This window comes from Delphinus delphis, chromosome X, assembly GCF_949987515.2.
Source record: "Delphinus delphis chromosome X, mDelDel1.2, whole genome shotgun sequence".
In the NCBI taxonomy this organism is placed as follows: domain Eukaryota; kingdom Metazoa; phylum Chordata; class Mammalia; order Artiodactyla; family Delphinidae; genus Delphinus; species Delphinus delphis.
This window is the reverse complement of record NC_082704.1, coordinates 108122946-108142074: the sequence shown is the minus strand read 5'-3', so window position 1 is coordinate 108142074 and position 19129 is coordinate 108122946. Positions and strand designations below refer to the sequence as shown.

The 19129-nt window shown below is 35.4% G+C and overlaps 1 protein-coding gene across 8 annotated transcripts in view; it reads left to right on the top strand.

Annotated features, from left to right (window-relative positions):
• Positions 1–19129, top strand: part of CNKSR2 (connector enhancer of kinase suppressor of Ras 2) — a 258494-nt gene that overhangs the window by 233201 nt on the left and 6164 nt on the right. Inside the window, exon 20 of one of the 8 annotated variants that reach the window (XM_060001668.1) lies at positions 13533–15469. The exons of the other annotated variants lie outside the window; for them this stretch is intronic. Within the exon in view, the coding sequence (XP_059857651.1) occupies positions 13533–13537 (5 nt within the window). The 3' untranslated portion in view covers positions 13538–15469. Of the gene's footprint in view, positions 1–13532; positions 15470–19129 lie in introns of those variants that run through there. 8 annotated transcript variants of the gene reach the window in all.

The window sequence follows — 19129 nt, the reverse complement described above, 5'->3', positions numbered from 1 at the left end:
AGGAAGATCCACAGGTAGAGTAGAGCTTGAAGAATCTAATGGAAGCTTGGAGCACCCCAATGGGGAATTGGAAATTGAGCTAACCAAGCACTAATAAGAGGTCTGCCAAGTGGCCCTGAATAACCAAAAGTCAGAAAACCCAAATTTAGAATGGTGCCAATCGGCATGGATAGACAATTTTTTCTAGCAATGCTCAGTGGCCAGGTAGGAGTAAGAAAGCAGGAGTTGAATACTGGAAAGTGTATGGGTAGTACCTATCCAAGAGGGTGAGGAGATTGAGGGTTCTAGTCAGAGTGGTTCGGGTTGGATAAGGAAGTGAATGCAGGAGGTGGGGCTGTGTTCTTAATTAGATCAAAGATTAGACACAGGGAAAGAGATAGAAGAGAAAGCTGTAATCAGGGAGAGCTGTAATACTTCAGAGGTGACATGGTTCCCCATGATGACAAGCTGAAATATGTGTTCTTGGATTTGACAGTAAGAATCTAACACAGAGGGCACTTATTTCAAAATAACTCTTCAATATCCCTCTTTTATGTTTGTATCTTGAAGAAAAAAATAAATTTTGGAACACTTGGCCACATTAGTGTGTAAAGTAAGCTGTCTAATGGTAAGAGGGAAACACCCATTGATATGGGAAATAAGTCCCATTTGTATTAACATGGTTTATTATATCTTTCAGTTATTTGGTGAAATATATTTAATGAACATAACCTGAATTATAGGGAAGTGAAAACTGAAGATGTTTTAACTTGCTACCTCCATTCTAAGTAAATCTCAATTCATTTTAGTCAAGCTTACAACATCACGAACTGACCAGTCTTTGAATAAAATAATTTTAAATATGATATCAAGGACATTCTGAACAGAATGATTGGATTATAGGTACTTGTCCTTTTACTTTCACTGTTGTCTTAGGAAAACTCTTTTCATCTTTCCTGTGGACTATACCAGTCTGTTGAATGAAAGACATTTCAGTGATTTACCTTTTCTATAAAGGTATGCTACACAGTCTGGACCTGAAATGCAATCTGCAAAGCTAGGCATGCCCATAAATCTGAATCTTTCATTCTTTTCTCACGTAGAGAGAAAAGGTATTTTTCAACATGGAAAAAATACTGTAATAGAGTTGCCTTCCCTAAGGTAAAGCCAACACATCTATAATATGGTGCATTTAGTTTAAATCTTGTAGGTTTATTGAACATATTAATCTATCACAAATAATAGGTAACATTTTTTAATGAGTGCTAACTATTCTAAGGCATTATTCTAAGGTCCTTGCCTAACATAACCCATTTAATCTTCACAACAACCCTAAGAGGTAAATACTGTTATTACCCTCATCTCCTAGGTGAGGAAACTGAGTTTAAATAACATGATCCAGGACTCCTTGATAGTTAATAGCAGATCTGAGATTCAGACTAAGACATTCTGACAGCAGAGTGAATGCTCTCAGCCACATATTGCCTCTCAGATCTATCATTTTCATTCAGGCTAAAATTTAGCAAAATGTTTCCTTTTTCTGTGTATATATTAGACCTATATAAAAGAAACTACAACGTTTAAATTTTATTACAGCAAGTCAATATCACCATTAATATGCTCTTTCAAGTAAATCAAACCCTGCACACCACTTTACCCTTTATTACTAAAAGTTGTAATTAGTGTACTTGCCAATTTTAACTGATCAGTATCCAAAACTCATGTACCTCGATTTGTATAAATAGTGGAACAATTCCACCACTTGAGTCAAAACTCTTAGTATTTTAAACTTTGACATGATTCCTTTTATAGTTAGTTTGTGTCAAGATAATACTGGGATATTAAAAAAAGAACTAATTCCAAAGAATTAAGTCTTGAGACCAATTTGAAAAGTATTTTATGTGGTAGACAAAGTTACTTCAGTTTTTTCTTCCAAGTTCTACTTTATCCATCTTCTTTGAAACAATCCAAATCTTTCTGCCTTTTTTCTTTTTTTGGTATCAGCTAAAGGATCTTTTTGTTTATTAATTTTTTTTAATTTTGTGGTGGAGGTGGGGAGTAGAGAAGCGACAGATTTAGGAGTAAAATTGGAAGATGCCACTGATCTTTCCAGTTCCTACTCACAGGTACCAAATCTGACGTATTGTGGATTACTGTTTTCTCTCATGATAAAACATTGCTTCCTATCACCTCTTACAAATCTGAAAAGTTGTTTCATATGCCCTGAAAGTAATTATTAAAGAATGCACCATTCACACTTTCATCTATTTCCAACTTCTAATTTCTCATTTGTACTATGCAGTACGTAGTATGAAATGAAAAGTCATTACCAAAGTGAACTCTAGTGAAATTCTCATATTTTCCACATCTTCTTTGGAGATATTGCATATAAAAGGACTTTATGAAGTGGAAAGCAAAACACAAATGTTAGTATCATAATTGATTTGCCTTCAGAATATTTACACTAAATTGAGGAAGAGTAAAAGTTGTTCGGGGCTACTTCCTATAACTCCTAAATCCTATTTAAGAAAACCAAATTCAGAACCAGTTTTAACCCATATGTTCTGGCTTTTGATTTGATGTCTTAGTAGTAAGTGATGTGGGTATCTGAAACCCACCTTTCTTAGCAGATTGCCTTGGTAGCTCCTGATGTAAGGTACCATTTCACTGGAGCTTCAGGCTTTGTCAATGCTAGGTACAGAAGCCGCATTTGATTTCAGCTTGTCTGTTTCTACGGGGAGCAATGTACTACAGTTCTTTCCACTTCCCAGGCTGACTTCTTCATCACCATGGAGACCAGATCTTCCCACACAAGTAAGATCTGCAACCATTCCTAGTATGGCTAAAACTAAGGCCTTGGAAACCAAGGCCTTCTATAATTAAAGTGTATTGTTTTGTTAAAGAAGAGTTCCTGCTTCTGCTTTTGCAGTATTTATTGATTTTCTACAAAGAGAAAACAGGCTTTCTAGTGCTGTGCTGAAGATTTACAATAAGGAGAAAGAAAATGTCATCATGACATTTTCCTTGGTCAGGTTCTGGTTTTGTGTGTATTAATGGTGTATACTCCACTTAGTCAGTTACTGTGGAGGAATGTTTCCTTTCAAATTATGTGACGGTTTTCCTAAATAGTAGATAACATATTTAATCTACACTTCATGGTGGTCTTAAAATGCTGCTTTTAATTTTGGTTTTGGATTGTCTAACTTTGTTTCTAAATCCAGTATTGGAGTCTTTTAGATTAGTTCTGCACTTGGTCACAATAAGATCAGTATGAGAAAACTTATTCTAGGACCTTGATCATAACTCTACATGGATTTAACAAGAAAGGATTGGTATAATGTATCACTGTAAATCCAGTTATAGTACATCCAGATAGAGCAGCTCAACTATCTATAAAAGATCATATACACCGGTACAACTTATTGTAATGTGTTCTCTTTTTAAATTTTATTTTATTATAGTAATAATGTATTCTTTTATATATATAAATTAGTATCAATAAAAAAGGGCCAAAGTTCTGCAGAGTTCTTTGATGGTCACATTTGTTAAGGAGGTACTAATTACACCATAGCTGCTATCATTGTTTCCTCACCTCCCCCACAAATGGCACCAGTCAAAAGAGATGGTAAGGAAGTCTTAAGTGGAACTTAAGAATTCCAAATTCACCCCTTGATTTGCACATCCTTACAAATTCACATATCTAGTTCGACGGTTGTTTTTTCACCTGAGAGAAGACAGCATGGTCCTTGTTTAATATAAGTACACTAAATAGGAATTACAAAAAAGCCTGACTTCAATTAAATATGGAATTGTCCATAATTTTTAAAAGATATTATGAATAAACTGGCACCATAAAGTTGCTGTAAATTAATTAATTTACAAATGGAAAACAAATTTGTTAATATATTTGGATTTTTTGTTTTGTTCACTAGCGGGAAGTTAGCAATTCATTGCTATATTTGAATACAAATTAAGTTTTACAATATGGAGAACCTTCTGACATTTCAAACATTTGAATTTTGCAAAACGAGCTCTCACCCTAATGAAGTCCCTGTATGATTCTAGTTTTCTGTAATTACACTGGGGAGTGTGAAATTCAACATGTGATGCTAAATGTTAAACACAGATATAGCTGGAAACCTTTTGCAAGAGCTATAAAGTCATTTGTATTTTTCCATAAGAACACTGAGAGTCAGCATATATCCAACTCTTTAGTAAAACTTACTTTCTTTAAAAGGACAATTCTATACAATTTTGTCAGGAGTGGAAAAAATGAAACGCATATATAATAGGGTATTTTATAAAAAATATGTTCTTAGATCCCATAGTTTTCCATCCCAAATGTAAAATGAGTTTGTTGGTGCAAAATGTAATAACCAGTAATTTCAAGACAACTAAGACTGAGTATGAATATTCATTATTCTAACCTCTGAGTTTTTTGCTAAGATGGATGTTTGTGCTAATTTGCTTACATCCATGCTGTATTTCTAATAAACATGATTTTATAGTGGTTTTTACCAAAATAATTTTTTCTTCTTATCGTGTACACAATACATTTTAAATACCTAAAAATGTAATAATTTAAATATCACAGTATGCAGATGACTCTAACAATGGGGATTTATGAGAATAGTCTCTGATATAATTATTATAGATTGAAAAATAAGGGAGAATATGAAAATATTATTGATGAAGGGGAGAGATTGGATTTATAGCAGATTTGAGGTAGAGAAAAATATGAATTCTGATAAGTAACTGTTGAGATAAAATTTTAGATTATTACAAACACCTTTTGAATTTTCTTTTCCTTTCTTGTCACTTGCTTTTCTGGGGAAGGTATTTTTGGTTGTCTTTACTGCTAAGAAATTCAGAACCCCCAAAGTAGCTCCTTCTTGCCAGAGCTGTTAATGAGCAAATGATCCCAAATGTCAGGCTGGTATGCCAAGGAGGTGAGTAATAAGGCATTAACATTTAGAAGTTATTGAAGGGGGAAAATCAATATTACAATTTTTTGTAATATTATAAGTTCAGCCAGGAGAAGTAAGCAGAAGTCCATTTCAAGCTTCTATAATCATAAACAATGTTATAACGTGAGAGGAAGTAGTGTCTTTAAACTTTTAGCGTAAGAATCACTCCTTTTATTACTCTACTCCCAACCCACACACATGCACTCATACACCCATTGTTGTACTCTTGTTGGAAAGAATTTATTATTTCACTCACTTCTGCAGATCAGTACCTCTTTTTCCCCCTCATTTAGTCTGGTGGGATATCATGATACTGGAGCTGATACTGAATGATATTTTTTTAAAAAAAGTAATCTCACCAAAATCAAGACAGCAGTACTTAGAGGATAGTATATGAATCTAGTATGTGAATAAGAATACGGTGGAATTCTGTAGAGCAAAAGTTCTCAAGGATCTATGTTACTGTTAATTTGAAAAAAATATATGTAAGTATTTATTTTAGATCAGATTTTCAAGAATTAAGAAGTTATGCCATTGACTGTCTACTTTTAGTCTACCTTAGTAGCAAGCTGGGCAGTAAATGCACAATTTGTATAGCATCAGAATTTACCGATCCTAGATCATGTTTGCTGATCAGCAACTTAGAAGAGGACATAGGACAAAGTCCTTTGTTTACTTTGAGTAGGTTCTGATGGACTCAACAGACTAAATGTATCTTTACAACTCCAACCCCGCAGGTACAGATACCCTTTACCTGTTATTCCGTCAGAATGTCCAGTTTGGAGAATTCAAGTCAAGTGCAATAGGCAAATGAAGTAGTTTGCGTCGTGGAAGTATAATCAGTGTTGTGAAGACATTTTTACCACCCAGTCGCATAAGTGGTTCAAGGTTCAGATGACATTGGAACTGCTTTTTAGAGTGCCTATCAGCTAGGAAAGAGAATGCCCTAATAGGGTTGGAAGGACCAAAGAGGAATCTATTGAAAGAAATAGGCAAGAAAACAACTGAAATGTAGTTGGTCCCAATTTACCTTTTCATTTTGGCAGACCAGACATAGTCTGGTCACAGACCAAGTGTTGTGACACATTAGGATTTACATGTTCAACCCATTGGCACTTCTCATCACTGAGTTACTTCACACTGATAGCATCCAGACTGAATATCATCTATTGAATTTCATCCTTTTAATATAACCATGTAAGGTGGTGGTAGAGGTTGAAAATTCTCATAAATTAAAAATATGCATTGTTCATCTCTACGTTATTGAGAGTAAAAAAGTCTCCAGCTATGTTGCCTCTGTAGCTATTTCATTTAGAAATGAGGATTTAAAAGAGATTATTTTAAAATAAGTAATTAATCATAAAATAGGTTGCAACAGCAACCCATTCTGCCAATAAGCTGCCATCTCTCCACGTTGCTGAAAGTTATTTCAAAATAACTTTATCTATGAAATACGTTACTTCATATTTAAATATTTTGAATATAAGTATTTTAAAATATGGATGACTTAGGATGGAGTGGTTTAAGACTTGATTTAAATGTTTTATAGGGAAAGAAAGAAACTTTTCCTCTACTCTGTTAGGTTTTTTACCTGGAGCCTGTGAACTAAACTGACAAATGACAGATTAACAGGAGAAAAGGCATATACATTTTATTGTGTTAATTTAATTTTTATGTGCACAGAGGCCTTCATAGGAAAGAAATGAAGACCCAAAGAAGCACTTAGACCTGAGTTTTATACACCATTTTAAGAAAGCATGATAAATTATGGAGAACTGACAAGATAACCGGAAAAGGGGTTTGGGCTTCTAGAGCGGTAAATTTTGGAAAAGTTTATATATGGGGAAACTAACAGAAGATAAGGGCTATTTTAGTAAGATTTGTTTGTGCAGACCCATCTTGATGCCAGCTTCCTGTCTTCAAATGTTAAGGGTTGTTCTCCTGGTATGTAAGAGGAGAGGAGGAACACCTTCACAGTGGGAAATTTATGTCCTGCTTTAAGGCCAATTGGGGGATGGCCTAAGATCTTTCTATGTCTACTGCTTCTTAATTACCTTCAGCTAATCCTTAGGCCAAAATGGCATATTTTGAGGTGGCGTATTATGATCCCTTTCAAGTTTTTTTTTTTTGAAGTTGGTTTTGTTTTGTTTATTTTTTATTGATGAATAGTTGATGTACAATATTATATAAGTTACAGATGTACACAGTATAGTGATTCACAATTTTTAAAGGTTATACTCCATTTATAGTTATTATAAAATATTGGCTATATTCCCTGTGTTGTACAGTATATCCTCATAGCTTATTTATTTTATACATAGTAGTTTGTACCTCTTAATCCCTACCCCTGTATTGCCCCTCGCTCCTTCCCTCTCCCCACTGGTAACCACTAGTTTGTTCTCTATATCTGTGAGTCTGTTTCTCTTTTGTTATATTCGCTAGTTTGTTGTATTTTTTAGATTCCACATATAAGTGATATTGTACAGTATGTCTTACTCTGTCTGACTTATTTGACTTAGCATAATGCCTCCAAGTCCATTCATGTTGCTACAAATGAAAATTTTTATTCTTTTCTATGGCTGAGTAGTATTCCATTGTATGTATATATACCACATCTTCTTATCCATTCGTATGTTGATGGACACTTAGATTGCTTCCATATCTTGGCAATTGTAGATAATGCTGCTATGAGCACTGGGGTGCATGAATCTTTTCGAATTAGTGTTTTTGGTTTTATTCGGATATATACCCAGGAGTGGAGTTGCTGGGTCACATAGTAGTTCTAATTTTAGTTTTTTGAGAAACCTCCATACTGTTTTCCACAGTGGCTGTTTCAATTTACATTCCCACCAAGTGTACGAAGGTTCCCTTTTCTGCACATCCTCACCAACATTTGTTATTTGTGTTCTTTTTGATGATAGCCATTCTGTCAGGTGTGTGAGGTGATATTTTATTGTGGTATTGATTTGTATTTCCCTGATGCTTGGCAGTGTTGAGCATCTTTTCATGTGCCTGTTGGCCATCTGCATGTCCTCTTTGGAAAAACGTCTATTCAGGTCTTTTGCCCATTTTTTAATCGGGTTGCTTGTCTTTTTGATGTTGAGTTGTATGAGCTGTTTATGTATTTTGGATATTAACCCCTTATCGGGTCATATCATTTGCAAATATTTTCTACCATTCAGTAGGTTGTCTTTTCATTTTGTCAGTGGTTTCCTTTGCTATACAAATGATTTTAAGTTTAATTAGGTCCCATTTGTTTATTTTTGCTTCTGTTTCATTTGCTTTAGGAGACTGATCAAAAAATTGCTTTGATTTATGTCCAAGAGTGTTCTGCCTGTTTTCTTCTAGGAGTTTTATGGTTTCCAGTCTTACATTTAGGTCTTTAATCATTTTGAGTTTATTTTTGTATATGGTGTTAGAGAATGTTCTAATTTCATTCTGTCCAGTTTTCCCAGCACCACTTATTGAAGAGATTATCTTTTCTCCATTGTATGTTCTTGCCTCCTTTGTCATAGATAATTGACCATAAGTGCATGGGTTTATTTCTGGGCTCTATATTCTGCTCCAGTCCTCTTCAGTTTTAACGTCTATCGTAAGCATCAAAACTCAGCTGTTTTATATCATATATATATGTATATACACACATACATTCATATTTTAATGATCTTCTTTAAATTTGCCCTAAAGTTCAAATATAATTTATTTTCTGTGTATTCCAAATATACTTATCAATTTAAATTAATATATCCATACAATATGTATCATTAATGTAATTATACATAGTATAATTACATATAATATACATTGTTAGGGTAATGGTATAATTACATTACAGTCATATAATAGAATCTGTATATATGTATGTGTATATATATATATATATATATATATATATATACACACTAATAAAGTAGAGCTTTATTTTACTGATAATCTATATAAACTATAAAATTATAAGACAGAAATGGGGAAGGTACAACTATACCGTGAACTCTTTGAGGTCAGACTGTCATCTTTGTATATTTATCCCTAACATTTGATATAGTATATATACCCATAGGCACCCATTAAATCCTTATTGAACCGTGCATGTCTATAAAAATGAATTCCTCCCATTTTCTATCTTAAAATCTGAAAGATGACATTTTGGGATGACAATATAATCTGGCAGAATTCCATAGTACATTTTTCTGATACATCTATAGATGCTTCATTGAAAATAAACTCGGGGTAAATTGAATTAACATATTAAGTACTTCTGTGACTATTAAACATAAAAGACCTTTTCAGTTGTTGCTAATATATCAGCTTCAGTTAAAGGGTATTTTAGGTGTACCTTTATTTCAGATAGTGGTTTTAATGCAGACAGAAAAAGCCAGAGTGTGTGGTGTACTCATAAGTCCTAAGTGCTCTCTAAGGTCATAATATAGCGGTAAGTAGTTTAAGATGAGATACTACTTTCATAAGGAAATACTCTGTCTCCCGTGAATCATACACAGAGAATGGAATTGTTATTTGGCAATTTGTAGGAACATTTTATCTGGGAACAGTATTTCCTTATCTGTTTTGCCTGTAGCTAGGTTCACCAAATATTTTTATTTTACCTGGAATTTCTAATTAAGTACCTCCATAAGTGTTATAAGTATAATCACAAACTATATTACTTTTTGCTATTTATCACTTTATTTTGAAAAACAATACTTTATTATTCATAAAATAAAAGACTTTCTAATTCCTTCCCCCATGGTAGTAAAAATAAGCAAACAAACAAATTTTTTTAAACATGATATACTGTCTATTTGAACTCCACCTTTACAAGAAAATAGGCCCTCAAAATTTGGACAGCTACCACTCAAGCCACACTTAAGTCTCTCTCTTGGTCCAAACATTCTGAACCTAGGTTTCAGCCCACTTTTTCCAAGACTTTCACTGAGAAAAGTAATTATCACTGACGGTCAATTCCTGGTGTTAGATATTCCTGTTTTACAAAAAGAAAAACTTAAATCTGAACACATACATTTAGAAGAAGGGGGAGATCCAGATAATTGTGGTAAATTCGATTTTTTTCAAAAGCGCACAAAACAGTTCTACTCTCCCAGGAGCTCCACGTGTGTTACTATTGATAAGCTTGGATGTCTGCCTTGTTATCTGCAAGCAGCTTAAGACCAGTTGTCAGTGGCTTTGCCCTTAAATTTGCCCTCAAGCTCACTGATAATGATAAGTGAGTATATATGATAAGTGGAGTATATGGATCCAGTTTTCTCTTAGAACTATTTCTCTTAGAACTCAGAAGTAGGAATCTTTGAAAATGCTGTTCTGGCTTAAGCACTTCTTATTTCCATTTTCATATATTTTCTTCTATTTCATTCATTAAGGAAAACATTTTTTTTACCTATTTTGTATTCAAACTTAATCATTCTCTTGCAAATGTTTGTGCCTCCATCCTTACCCTATAATCTAATCGTCAGGATTTGATTGAAGGATCATCAGCTCTTCCTAGCAGGTACACTATTAGAAGCCTGATTACCTTTCTAAAACTTATGTTTCTAGAATTTCTATTTCTGCTTATTATTTGAGTGGAAAGAGTTTTAAATTCATAAAACAAAAAGGGAAAGAAACATTCTTCTCAACATATCCTACATAGATTCAGTCCGTAAAGAGCTTGCATGAGAAGTGGATCAACACTGGAAGAAGTCATCCTATACATGACTCAACATGGCATTACATCTGGGTGCACCATTCAGATCTCGAGGGATTCAGTAACAGGGAAACAGGATCTTTTTCTTTCTGTGTGGCCTGGTAGCCTCACAATTGGGGGTTTCAGTGATGAATGGAAGCTCAATAAATATCTAAGTAATATGCCAAACAGCAACATTACTGATTTTCTTGGGGTAGCATAGATATGTTGCTGTTGTTTCAAAATGTACTTGATTAAAAGCTTGGTAAATAGTGGGGTATATTTTAATAGCAGGAAGTAGGAAATATTTTTTATAGTCAGGATATTGACCGAAAGAAAACAAAACAATCAAGAGCCGTATAATTTAATTTTTAGGGTCTTTAAGAAACATGCAATTTCCACTGGTCCTTTAAAAAAAAGGCATAAAATTAGTCTGTCACTATAATAAGTAATTTTAACGGTTTGAATGTTTTGACTATTTGAGTAGGGATAAATGAAGTTGTCAGCTACAAAGGAGAAGAGTAGAAATAGGGAGAGAGAGAATGCCCAATGAAAACACAAAGGGAGAGAAAAGGAGAGTGTTGAGAACCAGAAAGGAACTTGCAAAAAGTTAAAGACACATAAATATAAGATTCACAGAAGTCAAAGATAGGCTTTCATCAAACAGTATCTTTATGCAGTGGGTTTTTGTGTTTTAGAGATTTCATGTAGATTAGCCATACACCAGTCCATCATATCTGACCCTCCTGGCCTGCCCATGCTGTTCATACTTGGGATTCAGAATGCACACACCAAGACATAGAGTTGATTCAACGGGCTTGAGTCTGGAAGTATCTGTATATTTGTTCTCTTTGCCTCAAAAATAAAGAGGAACTATTTAATGCTACCTAAAAGCGTAGCTTGAAAGAATTTATTCAAGCAGTTTACCACGGCCTCTTTCATTTTGCTGTATTCTCAGTAGACCTGGATATTTCCATCGGATTCCTCAGCAAAAACCTTGAAATCATTTGAGTTACATAATACAATGTTATACCGGTGACGAGACTAAAAATAAAGCCCTATGTGACTTGCCCAACTACAAAGTCTTCTGACTTACAAACTACTTATATGTGTAATACAAAAAATTGGCATCACTCCAACCAGCCCTCACAATGTGACTGGCCTAAAGCAGGAGGTCTCAAACTGCAGTGGGCACAAGAATCACCTGGGTTGCTTGCTTAAAATGCAGATTCCTGAGTTCCACACCCAGAAATCCTGATTGAGTAGATTAAGTGTAGGGCCCAGGAATCTGTGTTTAACAAGCCAGCCTCTGCCCCTGAGATTTGGTAGCCAGTGGTCCTGACCACTGCTAGTTGAAGAGACACCTTGCTGAAGAGAGTTATCTTCTCTTATGTTAGTACATACAGACTAGGAAATAGCTATAGTCACTTTGAAATAGCATTCCACCCCCCACCATCCTGCACTTTGGCAAGGCCTCAACTGAGGAGGTGTTTCCAGTCTCTTGAAGTAGAATTTACCAATCCTATACAGTGTCTTTAAATGTAACTAAATGTGACTTAGTTACCAAGGCTCTAGTTCAGGTTTAGTATGGATTAAGTGCACTAGAAATTAAACCATTCAGGTGACATTGTTTCTGAGGGGGAAATGTTTGAACTGCATAGATAAATTAGAAACAGCTTAAATTTAGGAATGACCTTGTGCCCAGCATTAGATTGCCTCTGATTTTGCAGTTTGAAGTTCCATAACCTTACGAAACAAAGTAGTAGAATCCAGAGCTAGCGTTCCAGTATTATAATTTTCTAAAAAATGAGGTGTTATCTTTTGTTTCATTTGACCTACCTATGAAGATTGCTTAGTTCCCAGCCCCTTTTCTGCAAAAGAAGGTTATGATATAAACAAAAATTAGTTCTGCTGATTTCTGGACCAAGCTGCATCCTATTTTCTAAATACTGTGCTATGGGCAGCACACTCCCTTCCCAGTTTCTGAGGGAGCTAGTAATGAACAACATGCTGTCTCTGTTCCCTCTCCCATTTTGTTCCTTCTTCTTGATATAACTCAAAAGGTACTACAGGATGTAGCAGATAAAGATCTGCCCTAGGCTAGAAAGTAAAAATATCACTGATTTGTGCCTGGTGACAATATTTGCATTCCTCAAAATCCAAACTAAAATGAACTTAAAAGAGACTAGTTTATTTCAGCCCAATTGTTCTTAGTGTCCCAGGTCATTCAGAAATTTTATTCTCATCTAGTTTCTTAATTCCTTGGAATGTGGCTTGTGCGCAGGTGTCAAGTCACCCTTTCATCACGTTGACCCTGTGAAGCTTTTCACTTCTCTTCACTTTGTGTTGGTCAGCATTCGGCCACTTCCTTGGAGCCACACCAGCTGGGCTTTTATATCTCACCAGTTAGCACCTGGTAGCGTGTGAATCAGCGTAGTTAGATAGAAGGTAGACCAGAAAACTTCTCCTCATACTTCTTGATTGGATGAATTTGAGGAAAGATCTTGTATAGAACAACAGTTTAATTTTCTTGAAAGTCTGATCATTTTACATGTGTGTGGAGAATACTATTAACATAAACTTTTCTGATTAAAATTATAGATATGCATATACAGGTATAGAGGCAGGAAAAGATGTATCTGCACTGTGTATTATTTTGTATACATAAGATTGGCGTTTCCAGATAACCAAGCTTAAAACAAAAAGTGTCCCATTTTTGGCCAAGTAGACTTGCATGCCAACAGAAAGACATTATGGTATTAAAACCATATGCAATTCTAGCCATATTTTTCTCTTTTCTCTTCATGGGTATTGCATGATGGTATTTCTAATACAAATACTAATATGCTTTGGAAATAATGGCACTCGCAGGTCTTTCATCATATTGTATCACTGCTTTATCATATTAGGCTAATACACTGCGAGAGTTGGTAGAACCTCTCCATGCCAAATCGGATCCACTTCTGTTGGCACTCAACCCATTGGACTCACAGATTGATAAGCTAATGTTTAGAGAATTTAGATCGGAGAGAGTCGGCACGACGCAGACTCAACATCAACCTCTTGCAAGCAACTAAAATGGCCTCGTCCTTGCTGTTTATAACAGAAAACAGACTTTTAAAAGCTTAGATCATCAAGTGTTTTGGATTGGGGGCCTCCCTAAAGGGATATTAAGAGGGGCAGGCCACTCTTAAGAAGAATGCGAGCTTTCTCCACTGGGACTAGCATAAGATCAAAGCCAATCAAGATGGAGCACAGTGACAGAAAACTGCTGTTTCTGTGGGAGAACAGAGGGGAAGGGTATTATTGACTGGGGAAGGGCTCAGTTGTGTTCTCCTGACACAGGAAAGGAGAGGGATCAGCTCCAATAACTAGAAAACCCTGGCTGTTTAATGGACTCTTCGGTGGCCTCTTTAAGGCAAAGCAGAGAAAGCAAATTCTGTGTATTAAGTGTATTTTGCATTTTTAAAACTTGACGTGCTGTATTGTACTAAATTAAGTGTAATCTATTAAGGCAAGGTATACACAACCTGCTCTGAAACTTACTATGTTTATTCTATTATAAAGTGTATTCAGGTGCAACACAGAGACTGCTTTCGGTGACACTAATGAAGAAAATTCCACATGCCAGGCTTTATTAGATTCCTCAGCTAAAATCCTAACTTTCTCCTTATTTCTTGGCACTTGTATACAAATGGTGTTGCCTCATAGGACAGGCATGAGCTATTCTTTTCTGTAAAATTTTCCAAATCTATAGGCTGTGGTTTTCACTTTTGAAAAAGTATTTTGTCTGGTTGTCTTTCAAACTAGCTTCAGATATTATTTAATACTATGTAACTGGGTCACTTGTGGCTCAATATTGCTTATTTTTCTTCTGTAGTGGATGTGAAATTTCCTTTAGTTGGATAAGATACTCTGTAATAATTTCAATGCTAATTAATGGATATTTCATACTGTGCAATGAACAGATAATTTAACATTGTATTTGAAAATGTTTTTTTTCTTCCTGTCGCCACAGTGTGTAGTATTGCATAATGTGAATACTTGTAAAAATATAAATTACGTAAAAATAAAAATATGGCCAATTGGTATCAGATCTTTTTAGATAGCTGAATAATTTGCTAAGTATGCTTGATAGTAAATATCTTTCTAAAGAGAAGTAATCTTTGCTTCTTTCTCACAAATGGAATTTGTGTTGTGAATAAAATCACATTGATCTGCCTTACAGTTGCCTCTGTGCTCTAACCATTTTAATGTGTTTTTTTAAGTATATATAAAAATGATGGTTCTGGTATATAGAAATGCATCAAAAAGCATTTTGTTGGCATTTAATATTAGTGGGATTGTCTTGGGTCGTCCTCCCTGTTTAAGTCATAGTAAAATTTTATGATATGAAGAATTTTAGTTTTTTCTCATTAAGGAATATGGGGACTCCACATTAATTTTTAAATATGATCATCTCTTAGCTTTGTTTTTAAACTGTCCCCTTTATGAATTCCTGCCTAAGAACCAGGTACCTTGACCTCCATGTCTCTATTAGTTAAATTTTCTAAATTCTGTGGGCAAATATAGAATCTGTCATTTATGTTTGAGATTGTCCTTCAAAGAACCTTCCCTTTGGGACAATAAATCAATGCCAAGGACACCAAGATTTTGCCATCTGAACTATTTGTCATAAAAACTACCGTAATACCCTGAAAATGCAATCACGGTCATATATTTGTGGCATTAAACAACATAATTCGGCAGAAATTACATGGTTAGAGAATGAAGTGTAGAATAAGCTTCAGCTCTGTCTCTTTTGTTAACTAGTTATGGAAGTAGGCTTTACTGTTGTGCAGAAGGAATTGACAGACACTGGTATGGGCTGTACTTAATTTTGGTGAAGCACAAGGTCATTCGTACAGGGATGGGTTTCACATGTTCTTCTGTAAAAATACACTTAGCAATATTGGTGGACTCACTCAAGCTGTCCTTTCAAAAGAAGGGTTTTTTCCTCGGTTTTTTTCATCAGAGAAATTATTGTTATTTTGCCTAAAAGAAAATAAACCAATTACTTCTAATTATGAAAAGGGTAGTTGATTACAGAGTGACAAGTAAAAGCCAGGTTTTAAAATCTTATGCTTTTTTTCTGGTATAACAAACTGCCCTCCCCCAGTTTTACAATGCAAGGCATAGCTAGTTGACATATAAAAACATGAATTAAAGAGAGTGACTCTTTCATTATAAAACAATTCAAATTACAGTGTAAACTCCTGAATACATAATCATCTTCAGCATAAAACTTACAAACATTAAACCTATCTACATTAAACCCATTAAAACTTTGTCACCTTACACATAAATAAGTTGTTCATTATGGCACACTGGTAAATTAGTATTCACAGAAAATAGTCCCATGTCTCAACGCAAATGTTAATTGCCTTTCATGGCGAGAACAGTGCTCCACATACGTGATGCCATTCGCCTGGAAGCCTTGGAGCACTCTGTGGCCGTACAAGACCGAATGCCTCTCACACTTGACTGGTGACTAATGCTACTATGTTCAGCCTTCTCTCCACTTGTGACTTAGCCTTTCCCAACCTTCTGTGCTCATTACCCAGCTGTGTTGTGGAAGGAACAACTGTTTCCACGAGGACATCATTGTCCAATTTTAAAAGAGCACAGTTCCCTTCCAAAACATGTACCAGAACTGATTATTCACTGTTGGCTTGATTCTTGAAGAGCCCAGTTGGTATACTCGTTTTGTTTTGTTTTGTTTTCATTTTTTCTCTCCTTCCACATTATCATTGCAGAGGCAGGGAAACAGCAAGGACACCAGAATGACATTTTAGGTCGCCACGTTTGTATTCTGTTCTCCTTAATTTTCACCGAAGAAACGTGAACAAAATTACACGAGACTAGCGTACAAATTACACAGTCACCAGATAGGAAGCCCTCTTTGGAGTACTTAGTGTCTAAAGTAGAGAAAACCATCACTCAGTTTAAACGTTGGGTGCATGAGACACCATGCCAGGTAGAAGATTGGGAAATGCAAAGGAGAGCGAGGCATATACGCTCAGGGAAAGTCACAGTCTAAGTCTCTGAAGGAGGGTACACATGGGGTGAGGTACAGGAAGAAAAAAAATTGGAATTTCTCCTCAGGTTTCATATCTCATTTTCTCGAATTTCTTTTTTGTGTCTATCTTATAATAGGCATATCTATTAATATAGGGTAATACATATATATGTTATCAACAGAAGTGTTTTAACTGGTGAGGGTGTACAGTCAAAAAAGTTTAATAACCACTGGGCATGAATGTAAGGAAATACATCAACCAAACACCTCGTAGTATTTGAAGAAATGCATTATCATCTGCTAATAAGCCATTTGAAAGAAAGTTCCAACCAACTGTTATTTTGCATTGGCTAATCTTTTCTTTGAGCTTTTCTTTATCACTACGTGGAGGTCATATGCAACCTGAAAGAACCAGACAACGAACTGTGGTGATGCTCAGCGTATTTCTAGCCTCACAATGTTTCGTGGTGTAGCTAGAGTATAAATGAAACAAGAAAGAGGATCTTCTTCCAGCCCTGCCACTTATGACACAGCCAGAAATGACCCTCCCTTGGCTGAGAGTACAAGTTATCAATAACTTCACTGTGATCCTCAAATCTATCAATGAAATTTTATATAGGAAAGAGAACCTCATATGTTCTCTTCGCTTTAATAAAATTGGAATAGAAAAGTGTGTCGTCTTACGCACGACTAATTTACATGTTGTAAATGTAAATATAATTTGAGAGGGAACTTACTCCTTCATAGGCCCAGAATTCCTTAATAAGTTAGATACAAATTAAAATTTCATTGTAGCAGTGATACACTTCCTCATTAGGAATCTCAGAAGGTTCCTCTCTATGTCCTGTGGTTCGCATGTGGTCTTCTACACTTTGCCAACTTGCAGAAAACATTCATTCAAATTACAAACGAGCTGGGTTTGGGCCAGTGCTCCAAGGGCTGAACTGGCACGTTGAAAGAAAGTCAATCAGGAAGCAGACCTGACCGAGTGCTTGCCTCCTCTTCCAAAGCAAGCCTCTTCTAGAAGAAGAAAAGCAAGGGTTTAAAAGAGAGAGAAACCAGAAGAGAAGTGAGAAGGAGACGAAGAAGAAGAGGGCAAAAAGAGAAGATAAAGGTGCTTTCACATTTTCAGTTGCAGCGGTAGCCCCAATTGACTTAATTGGTATTCATCTGAGAAAAAAAAATGAAGGAAACCAATTGAAAATTATAAAAGAAAATAAAGGTCTGTTTTCGTCTTGAATGTTGAGTTCTGTGTTGTTTTGACTGTTGAGCACAGTGAATCAGATTTATAATGTGACTCTGCCCCTCACTCCCCCTCCTTTGAAAAGAAAAGGACTCTTTGTCTAGTCTTAAAATGTTAAGTAACTGGTGGCATTTTGTGGTAGCCTGGCATCTCAATCCCTCATCCTTCCTCATCCCACTACTGTGTCTTGTGTTGCATATGTGTATGATGTGTAGGGGTGGGGGGAGGGGGCCTGACTTATCTCTAATATCTCTATTCCATTACTCTACTTGGAAATGTTTCTGTGTTCCGTCTCATTGTGATTCCCTGTTCAAATGTGCTGCCCAGAGATAAATCCATACTCGATTCTTCTTATAGCTGTCAAACCAGGTTCTTTGTAGAATTATGTTGTCCTTTGTTTGAACGCTTCTTCCCCCCTTAATGGCAAGAAGGAAAAAAAAACTTCCAGTTTCTAGCTATGTTTGTCACTTTTTATATTAAAGCTTTACTTACACTTCTAGAGGTAAAACTACATGGAAATTTTATTAAAAAATCAAGCAACTGGCTCAGTATTCCACAAACTTTAAGAATTGAGGAGAAAGAAAACTGGGTAAGAATGGTTTTTCAACAAAATATATACTCCCTACATGTTAGGTAATATGGAAGGAGGTTATCTTAAAATAAAAGTTTACTGTGTGAAAATACTTCTGCCTCCTTTAAATCCTAAAACTATAATCTGAATCCCTTTTCTCTTTACCTTCCTTCAAGAACTGAACAACTAATAATACATTAGGCTACCTGATACCTAGACTACTGTAATTCATCTGTTAGGCCTACCATTTCTCTCCCACCCTCTGCTCTATGAAATTACATCTGGCTTAAGATGCAGTCTTGCCTTGAGGCAGAAAGAATGGTAACTACTAAATAATTCCTCAGGATTCTTTCTTGGCCTATGATTTTATGAAATGGAAGTATGCTGTTCAAAAGTATCCTTGTTTTTACAACTCCATTTAGTTACTCTGAATGACGTTATAATTTTGTGCCTTTCTGGGTCCAAACCATTCTCGGTTAAAATTCCTTATCTCATTTCAATCTTCTTAGCCCACAAGGCAGTTCCTCCTTTTTACAGTCCTCTGTCCCCCCACCCCCTCAAAATCCTCTAGGTGTTGCAAACATTGAAGGATGAGCCAACAGAGAATTAAAACGCTGTTTAAAGGGATTTTTGT